This window comes from Falco punctatus (assembly GCF_963210335.1).
Source record: "Falco punctatus genome assembly, chromosome: 10".
In the NCBI taxonomy this organism is placed as follows: Eukaryota; Metazoa; Chordata; class Aves; order Falconiformes; family Falconidae; genus Falco; species Falco punctatus.
In genome coordinates, this window is record NC_137590.1 from 13,686,970 (window position 1) to 13,697,307 (window position 10,338).

At 49.1% G+C, this 10,338-nt stretch overlaps 1 protein-coding gene across 4 annotated transcripts in view; it reads left to right on the forward strand.

Moving 5' to 3' along the window:
- SLCO4A1 (solute carrier organic anion transporter family member 4A1) overlaps positions 1-8,256 on the forward strand; it is a 55,738-nt gene extending 47,482 nt beyond the window's left edge. For all 4 annotated transcript variants that reach the window (XM_080403664.1, XM_080403663.1, XM_080403665.1 and 1 more), the window contains 7 exons: positions 222-376; positions 1,066-1,261; positions 1,843-2,008; positions 2,616-2,788; positions 3,163-3,227; positions 3,756-3,904; positions 4,704-8,256. In XM_080403664.1, coding sequence (XP_080259790.1) covers positions 222-376; positions 1,066-1,261; positions 1,843-2,008; positions 2,616-2,788; positions 3,163-3,227; positions 3,756-3,904; positions 4,704-4,853 — 1,054 coding nt within the window. In that variant the 3' untranslated portion in view covers positions 4,854-8,256. The remainder of the gene's footprint in view (positions 1-221; positions 377-1,065; positions 1,262-1,842; positions 2,009-2,615; positions 2,789-3,162; positions 3,228-3,755; positions 3,905-4,703) is intronic.
- Positions 8,257-10,338: the final 2,082 nt, after the last annotated feature.

The following is a 10,338-nucleotide window of genomic DNA, read 5'->3' on the forward strand; positions in this document are numbered from 1 at the left end:
GCTGGTAGGACTCAGTAAACCTAAGTCGAGGAGCTTACTGCTCTGTCAAACTCCAGTTAGCATCCTTTTGGGTTTGGTTGGGTTTGTTTTTTTCAAAGAGATGCAGCATGATGGGATGCTGCCTTGTCTTACATGTGGTCCTTCTGACTTAAAGGTAGGGGACAGACCTCAAATCAAAATGTGACACAGTGATTCAATTCCCGTGTATTTGTCCTTCCTAGATCAGTACTGCTGCTTCTGAAGAATCCCACCTTCATCTTCCTCTGCTTAGCGGGAGCAACTGAAGCCACCCTCATTGCTGGGATGTCCACATTTGGACCCAAGTTCCTGGAGTCTCAGTTTAGTTTAAGTGCCTCTGAAGCTGCTACTTTTTTTGGTAAGGAAACCAGGTTTTTGCAATGTTTTCCCATTTTGCCTACAAATACGAGAGCACTGCCGCCCATTTAGAATGGAGACAAACATGCTTTGCAGTTCAGTTACAGAGCGGTTATTGTCTTCAGCTATTAGATAGGATTGTTTTCCATCAGCACTTCTGTAGCAAGTGCATTTCCAGAGCCGTATCTATTGAGATCAGGAGAAATGTGTCACTTCTGCAGCCATCTGTTACCCTCTAGAGGAAGGCAGAATAATTGTACACTGTTCCTTCTAGTGCATTGCCAGAAAATATTGACTAAATATTTCTTCTAATGGGGGATGTCTGAACTAGGGGGCATATTTTTGTCGGCATCCTGAAACTGGGAAGATCCTCACTTAGCTGCCTTACCGCAGACCAAGGATGTGGTGTCCAACACGTGTCAATACTCATCATGAGCTCCTCAAAGGGTGTGAAGATCTCTGGGTAGGAAAAGCTGCCTTACCAGGCTCGTGCCACGTTACCTGAGCTGTTACAGAGGTCCACCGACTGTAGAGAAGTCCACTGAACTCCCATCAAGAAGCCACGCAGCATCCAAGGGGTTATTCTCGTGCAGACACACTGCAGTTCATGTATTCAGGCTTGAAAACTCCTTGCTGACGTTTCTAAACTTGCTCGTGTTTTTATCCCTTTTTTTTTTTTTTTTTTTTCAGGTTATTTGGTTGTACCAGCTGGAGGTGGAGGCACGTTCCTGGGAGGATTCCTTGTGAATAAATTTAAACTCCGCTGTTCAGGAATCATCAAATTATGTTTACTTTGCACAGTGTCAAGTCTGCTGGCTATATTCATTTTTTTTATTCACTGCCCTAACATGCCGATGGCAGGAGTAACCCAGACATACGGGGGAAGGTAATAACAATCATCCCATCTGTCTTATGCTGTGTGGCCCTAGTCAGAATGGAAGGATAACTCCAAATACACAGTGCTGGTGGTGGTCGTGTGTGAATGTGTTGGTGATGGAAGGTGATGTCCAGTCATTGTCACAGGCAGATACTGAGGATGAGACCCAGAATACAGGTGTCCTAATTTTTGCATCTAGTTTATGGAAGAGGCTCCCTCTTTAGCGAGGGAGATCAGCAGCACCAGTGTGACGTACTCCGCTCTTCAGTTGCCTTCATGTGGTCCCCCGTTTCTATCCACTGGGGTAAACTGGACTAGGAGTGGGAATCTCCCCTCCAAGTGGAGGTGTCTCCCTGTGAGCTGGTAGCTTAAACTCCCTCGGTAGTTGTGGGAAGGAGACAGCTCCAGGGCACAATTCCTATTCATGGTTAAAATGGGGTGAGGTGAAGCCCTTCCCAAGCCTGGCTTTATGCTGCCTGGGGATCCACCGCATCTCCTACTGTCCCCCATTCTCCTTCTCTTGCTCTACCCATTTCCTCCTGGAAAATGCTGTTCAGTGTCTCCCCACTTACCGCTCCTGTTTCCCTTAGTGTTTTGCCTGGTGGCCACCTCAACCTGACAGCAGCCTGCAACACCAACTGTGGCTGTCTACAGGAGACCTACAGCCCTGTCTGTGGGAGCGATGACATTATGTATTACTCTCCCTGCCATGCTGGGTGCAAAAAACTGTCTGAAAACCTCAGGAACGGCAAGAAGGTATGTCTTGAAGGCACGATGTGTTAATAAGGTGGTGGCACGTCTTCTTTGGAGTGATTTGTCTGGCTCTGCGAAAGTGTCTACAGGTTTGAGCTTTGCTGCAAATCAGTGTAAAAGCCTGGTGTAGGATGGATGCTCTCAGGTACCACCTGGGATGAAGGCAGAAGGTACCCTGAGGTCACCCTGCTTTGCTTCTCTCGGTGTGTCCAACCTGTTTTGCCTCACTCTGCATCAAACTGCACTGAAATCTGTGGTAAATCCCTCAGGCAGGCAGGGAGCCTGGTAGGCACCAAATTCCTGTCCTGATGCTGATTTTGAGTCTTCAATGAACACGATGCACCTCATCATCCTCCCAGCATGTTGCTCATAGTCAGGCAAAGGCTTACGAAGGGCAATGACGTTCAGTGTTCAAGGGGTGCCTGGCAAAGTTAGTTTCTTTTATTTAATAATCTGTTTTGAAACAGAGGTGTGTCAAGAATGCAGCTTGATTTCTGCTTCACTCTAGGAGTGAAACCGGCTGGTTTCTGCCCTCCCTGAATTGCTTTGTAAAGCTTTGGCTATCAGCGTGCTCCCCTTGGCAACGTGCCCACCAGCCTTCCTTTCCCAGGTCTATCACGAGTGTAGCTGCATTGACAAAACCCTCCTGCCCGGCCCCGGTGACGCGGAGGCAGGGAAGTGCACCTCCTCTTGTGCGAAAAAGCCCCTACTCCTGTTCTTCATGTTCATGGTGATCCTCTTCACCTTCCTGAGCAGTATTCCTGCCCTGACTGCCACTCTGCGGTAAGCACGGCATCTTCTCATCCTCCACCAGCGCTGCCAGAAGTCCCAGTATCCACCTCTCCAGTCTATCCTGCTGGCTCAGGCTGTGGGGAGGGTGTGATGGGAACCACCTTGTTACTGACCGCATGGAGACATCAGGGCTAATTCCCTTCCCTGTCTAGCTGGGAAAGCAAATTTAAGCGTTGGCAGCTCTATCCTCTGACATGGGACACACGTGTGTCCCAGTTTACAGCCGGGGGGGCGGGGGGGGGGGGGGGGGAGGGGAGTGCATTGCACTGGGATGAATCTCGATGTCCGGAGGGGATGGAGGTCCCTGGGTGCGGGGAGGTCCGTGCAGCCTGGCAGCATGTTTAAACAATCCTCTTGTTCCCTAGGTGTGTCTCTGACAGGCAAAGGTCGTTTGCACTTGGGATCCAGTGGATTGTAGTACGAACGCTAGGTATGGAACAGTGAATTTGTGTGTTGGTGTAGTCCGTTGGCTTTGTGGAGCGTGTGCCAAGCTGTTACCTAAGAACAAGGCACACTGGGTTGGAAAAGGAGGGGGTAGCATACGAGCTGTTGAAAGGAGGGTGCTTTCCATTGTTTGGTGTCATTGAGAAAAACCCAATTCCCTTTGCATATGATTTGCAAACTGAATGAAGGGTTCCATAACGTGTTGCGGGGCGGGTAGAGGAGCAATGTCCTGGCGACGTGTCATCAAGTAAAGAGGAGCAAAGGCGTTGAAGCTCCTGCGTACGTCTTTTGGGTCCTGTGCAACATGTAGGTCAGGATGGTCAAAAGATCCATTGGACTCTCAGGTCTTGAAATTCAGCGTATGTCAGATACCTGATGGCCCCAGATGTTGCAGGATGAGTTTGCTTAATCGCAGTAGCAGCAGAGCCTGATGCTTTTCTGTAAGCACCTTGTGCCTTGCGAGGCTGGTGCGTAGGTGCTGCCCAAACTAAAGGTCCGCTCTCTCTTCCCACAGGAGGCATCCCTGGCCCCATCGCCTTTGGGTCCATGATCGATAAATCCTGCCTGCTCTGGCAGGACCAGTGTGGTGAGCAAGGTTCTTGTTACGTTTACCAGAACTCAGCCATGAGCCGGTACACCCTCATCGCTGGACTGGTCTACAAGGTGAAGCTGCCGGTTAACTTCACTCTCTGATAAAGCAAGCAGGTCTTTAGGAGGCAGCAGTTTACTCTGGGAGAGAATTTTACACAATTGGGTTGTCCTGATCTGCCCCCCCAGCCCAAATTAGACCTGCACACAAGAAATATTCTCGAGGAAGGCAAAAGCTTCAGTTGCTTCTTGCCAGGTAATGGTGCTCCAGGCACCATCATTCTCTTAAATTCCCATTACTTTCTAGGCTTACAGCTTCTGTTGCACCGTAAGAAATATCTCCTCTTCTCCCAACAGTTACAGAAGTGATTTTTTGCTAGAAATGGAGTAAAGTATTTAACTGCTGAGAGTTAGTGAGAGTGAAGGATGGCATCATAGGCAGGCTGTAAATAACCGTCCCCTGATCACTGTGAGAAAATAGCTCTGTGTTCCTTATTTATTAGCTGAAAACCATCATTTTAACTGCTCCCAAACAAGCACTTGCCCTAGATAGCAGCGTTCAGCAGTTGCTGTGATAAAGAGGTTTTCGAAAGCCTTCTAGCAAATGGCTCAGATGGTGTTGGTCCACGCAGCACCGCACTCCAGGTGTCTGTGTGGGGCTGAACAGCTTTCCAAATTCTCACTGTGCCATTCCAGTGGGGCTGGCTAAAATCAGATTTTTACCCCCTGCAGTTCTGTGCGCAGGTCTGCTGCCCAGGCTGGCCTTCAGCATCATCTCCTCCCCAAAGCTTGGTCAGCAAATCTCCTTCCAAATGGGGGCTAAGTGCCTGGGTTTGGGGGAGCAGAGGGTAACGGGGTCTCTCCGTGGCTGCAGGTGCTTGGGACAACCTTCTTTATAGTCGCCTGTTTACTCTACAAACCTCCACCGCCAGAGTCAGCTCCAGGCAGCTCGGATGCATCTGACAGTGGCAACGGTGACCTCCAGGAACACAAACCTTCGCTGCCGGCTGGGGAGGATATGTAGCACTCTACGCGTGCGAGTGACTTTCTCAGTCTCAAAGATACGACGAGAAGACGTTATGCAGTCCCTAGGGGGTTTTAAATTAATAGTAATATCACTTTTTTTAGTTCAAGATAATTAAATTAACCACTGGTGTGCTTCCTATTTTCTTAACAGCAGAAGCACATTTAAAATCGTGCGCTGATGCCATATGCAGTTATTTAATTTTCTTTAAAGGGCTACCGTAGCTTTATTCATGTCTGTGACAAGCAAGGACCGCGTTCTCCACTCGTGGAAATGAGCACCAGTAACTCCAATGGAGCATGTGGGGTTTAAACCACCAGAAGATCTGGGCCCTAATGTCTCAATCGAAAGGCCAACTGTAGCAAAACTTCTGTCGAGACTTCCTAAGGCTGAAAAGAGCCCTGCTGTCCTGCAGCCTGCGCGGCAAAGGGGACAGCTGGCCCTAAAACTACTGTATGCAAAGCAGACGGCCCTGACAGTGTCCTCCTCCTTCCTGTGACACAGCATCGCTCCTTTTGTTCAGGAGCAGATTATCTAATTATGCAAACTGATATTACTGTGCAATGGGAGGTAGATTTGAGGGGAGATTTGTCTAGCAAATCCATCAGTACACTACAGGCAGCCATCCCTGAGAGCTGCCGAGCACTGTACGTTCACTGCCTCGTTTCATTGCAGGGTTTACACCGTGGTGACACTTCATTTTTTAATTTTTTTTTTCTTGCATTGTCTTAAGGTGATGCCTTTTGTAATGTACTGTGCAAAACTTGAATTTCTTGCTGTTTGTTGGGTGTGGGAAGACATGATACAGATCTATGCAATGCTTCTCTTCAGTTGCTCTGTAAAGGCATTGGGTTGGGGTAGATGAGAAAAGTCAGAATGAATTTCGTTTGTCTCTAGACCTCTAGCTTAAGGGATAGCTTGTCCTCACAACAGACTGCCTCGTGGGAAGGGGATGCTGACTTGGAACTGGCCTGCTTGCAAGTAGAGAGGGCAGCGTTCCCAAAATGACCTTTGAATGTGCACTTGCAATATTGACCAGGACCTTTCTGAGGGGGAAAAGTGGAATTTGGGCAGGCATATGTCTGGCTTCCCTCTCAACCCAGATCAGATTAGCGCTTAGTCTGCCTGTATTTGCACAGCCACATGATCCAGGTACAGCTCCGGGGAGGGCTGTGGCCAGCCCCTGGAGCCCAATACTGTATTAACTGCATTCACGGGGACGGGACCTACGTTACTGAGCTGCAAAACTGGCACTTCTTCTGTGCCAGCTGCTACTTAGAATTACTTTGTAGGTGTTTTTGTATATTTTGTGTATTTATGCTTTCATAAACGGAGACGGGATGGGCATTTGATTACTTCGTTAGCAAAGGACCACCTCAGAGCAGACAGGGATGACGGCACTGAGAGTGTGGTCCATCTTCAGGTCGATGGTGGTCAAGAAAGCAACTTCTTCCATTCACAGATCCCCTTCCACCAAAGCTAGGTAGTGACCTTGCCACTTCCAAAGTTCTTGCTTCCCAGCCTCTGTCGAGAACTGGGAGAGACTTGAGCATCTCCGGTAACTGCTGGAAAAACTGCAAGTGCTTAGGGTGAGATGGGGGGGTGGCTTTTGGCTGCTTGCACACGGGCAGCTGGTGCAGTGCAGCACAGCTTGGGTGGCGCACAGCCTGCAGGAGAGCCCTGTTTTTCCAGGGAGGCAGGATTAGACCCGCTGATGCAGGAGTTAACCCAAACAGCAAAGGCTTCTTCCCAACCTCCAGCTGGGTTTGGAGCTACCTGCAAACGTGAGCCTCTCTCCAGCCGTTGCCCAGTGATTGCCCTTCCCAGCTTACAGACGCATTGGGTACGAGCAGGGATCTTCAATGGGGAAAATGCATGAATGTATTTTGGGAATATATTTTATGTATGACATATTTATGAAAGGTAGAAGTTTTTCTTAATATATTATGGATATTGCAATGCAATTCTAGTGTTTCTAAAATAAGCTTTATCTGAGTGTGGTGTTTTCAGAGTAAAAGAAAAGCTTGTGGGATTCTGGCCTTTATTGTGTTGCTGTGGGACTGGTAAGTCATGGGCTTAAGTAAGCAGCAACAAGGCGTTCCTATTCCATAAACAGGTTGTGTAGGTGTACAGGTAACGTAAAATATTTGAAAGTATGTTTCCCAGTCTCGTATGGAGTATTATATTGCTATAAAAGCATAAGAAATATAATCAGTATTTCACAGGTACTTGTGTGCATGTTTTTCATCAGTTGTCAGTCACCCTTTTCCAGCTGCTGTTCTCAGCAGGGGTGGGCTGGGAGAGGGAAGCCTGTGTGACAGAACCTGCTGCTAATGGGGTCAGGGCCACCCCAGGGGAGTCCAGGCTTCGCTGCAGGTCATCACCATGCCTCCCAAGGAGGAGAGTTTGGATTCAGATTTGTGCTTAAATCATAGTGTTAATAAAGGAGCCAGGAGCTGCAGGCAGCAGCATCGTCTGACCGGTGGGACAGCAGGTGACACTGAGACCCTGTGGGTTGGTGTCTCCTGCTAACTTACCCTCTCCTCCTGAGGCAGAGCATAATTGGTTTTGAAGGCAAAATGAAGTTTGTGGTTGCTGAAGAAGAAGAAGGAAGAGGGAAGGTAATACCTTCGCTGTCCTCCTCCAGCTGCAGACCCACCCTGTTAAAGCTACGGAGTTTCTCCCAGCCCCACGGTACATGAATGAGGCCAAAGTCCTGTCACCTATGGTTTGCTGAAGGGGTGATTCATGCTGCTGACAAATACAAACAAACGGTGGTTGGTATTCAGGACACGCCACGGGGAAGTCAAACAAAGGAGCATCCAGAAGGGAGTCTGAGCAGGAGGAGCTGCGCGTTACTGACTGTAGGCAAAACCCCAGGCAGTCAATGAGCCGTTTTTCTCTAGTGCAGGGTTTGTTTGGAGGCTTCCTGGAGGCTTTCAAATGACAGCAAATGAAAGCTTTGAGTGTGATACACCGACGGTTTTGCAAAGCATCCTGCCCTTTTCCTGCTGCTACGGCCTCTTCTATGCCCGGGTGTGCAGAAGAGCCTGGATGCCTTCCCCATCTCGGGAGCTGCATCCTCTGGGATTCTGTGCGCCATGCCCTGCAGCCCAGCCGTCCTTCTGGCCATGGACAGGACCAGGAGCAAAGAGTGGTAATTCACTTTTTATATTTAGATTAATATAATTCAGGAAGGGGGGAGGGAAAAAGAAACCAAACCAAACCAAACAAAAAAAACAAACTAAAAAAGAGGAAAAAACCCAACCCAAACCAACCAAAAAAAACCCCAACAAAACACAAACAAACAAACAACCCCAAAAAACTACCTCAAAGCCCCCAAAAACTGATTGGCATGTTCTGAGTGCATGGGAAAAAAAACAAAACAAAACAAAACCAAAACTTTTGCGCTAGTCCCAGCGCCGGCGCTGGCGGCAGCCGGTGGCCGTGGGCCAGGCGGGTGATGCCACTAGATGGCGCTGGAGCCGCGGCGGGGGCGGCGGGGAGGGGGCGGCTGGTCACGGCAGCGGCGGGCGGGGGGCAACGCGCCCCGGTAACCGGCGGGGGGGCCGTGGGCAGGGGGCAGCCCGTCACGTTAACCAGCGGGCAAGGGGCAGCCCGCCCCGGTAACCGACGGAGTTGCGCTGCGTTCCAGGTTGGCCCCAGCAAAACCTCAGGTATATTCCGTAAGATCCAAATGAGGTCCAAGGTAAACGTTTAGCATCTAGGACAGGTCTTTCCAGGGAAAACGGGAATCATTTGGAATCAGAAAGTTACACAGCGGGGAGGGTGCGAGCAGAGCAGCTGTATTGTTTTTACAAAAGTTGGTAAATCCTTACTCGAAGCTTTCCCTTTGCAAGCAGGGATGGAGGGCTCTGAGCTCACTCAAAAGCCAGTTTTTCTCTTTGCACTTCCCCTGCTTCATTTTCCTTCCCCAAACGCGGTCGTTGCGATGGCTGTTGGCCTGAGCCTTTGGATAAAGATAAAAACCCCAGCTGCCCATCCTGAAACAGCACCGTCCGGCTGCAGTGCCACCCAGACTTACCAGGGATTTAATCTCCCCAGACTCACCTCGGGGTTACCTGCTGTTTAAACCCATGCTCATCCCCCTTCACCTTCCCACGCCGCTCTTGCCGTGTCCTTGCTAAGCGGGGAACGAAGAGCAAGCATGGGGTTTGGGGTGAAGGGCCGGCTGTGGGGGTGCCAGCCCCCGCCGGGTGGGAGGCTGGAGCTGTGCAGCTCCTTCCCTTTGCTGGTACAGCTTGGGGTGGTGGGCTGCCGGCTCCTTGGAGAACGTGGCTTGCAAAGAGCTAGTAAGTGCCCACCAAGGGGGGTAAGGCTGATGGGGGGGCTCGCTCTGCCTCCCCACAAGCTGGCAGAGGGGTATGTGCAACACCAGAGCAATGGGGGGGATGCAAAGAGTGGTCCACGGTGAGTCCCTAGCTGCGTCCCCCCACACAGATCTCCTCCTTGGCTAGCCAGGACCACACGGGGCTGTTCTGCCCATGCAGCGTTAGACTTCTGAGTCTGACTCTCCTCTTGCTTAGGACAGAAATTAAATTGATTGAAGTCAGCTAAGCAACAGAGTGAGAAACAGAAATGAAAGAATAATTAAACTGCAGGAAAATGCAATCTTTACATCCCTACAGGAGTTCCTTGTGCAGGAAACGAAAGACGCTTGTTTTGGAGCACAGCGATAACCCCAGGGGGTCTCCCTGGTCCAGCTGAACTCAGAGGAAAAACTTATTGAGCCCAGTGGGCTCTGGGTGAGGCTCATAATTAATAACTTCCCTGGTTTGCTTTAAAATCAAACAGCAATAAGGAAGAGTGGCAGATTAAAGGAAATGTGTGTTTTAACTAGCCAACCCAGCAAAGGTGTTGGCCAGGGGGGATTTGGGGTGGCTGTGGCTCTGCTGCTGGAGTGGCACTGGATTTCTAGCAAACAGTTTGAGGGGATTCAAGGGAGCAGGGTGTGCTGGCATTTTCTGTAGCCAAAATAATTTCCTCTGGAACAGAATAAATGCTAAGATTTTCTTGTCTTCCCTCAAGTTTTCATATTGACCTGCAAGCAGCAATTTTAGAAGATGAAAATGAGACCATTCTGCTCCTTCTAAAGAGACAATGTATTCCTTCTCCATTGAGGGATCCACCGTTCAATTTTCTAGAGATGCATAGAAGACTAAATCTCACATTAAATTAAAATTTTCAGTTGTGTTACATCTTGCCTGCTTTGTTACCAAGTAAGGCTCTGTCAGCTAACAGAAGGATCAGAGAAACCTCCTAAAAGTATATAAAATGGGATGAGTCCACCAAAATCTCTCATTACAAACCTACCCTTCTAGCAAAGGGGAAGCAGAGCTACTATAAAATTAATATTGCAGTAGTTCAGTGAAACACTAATGCACTAGTAACTATAGAAACTGTAGCTCTAGATGTGAATGTTCAACATACTAATGTGCCCTGGTTCAAATTAATATGAAATATG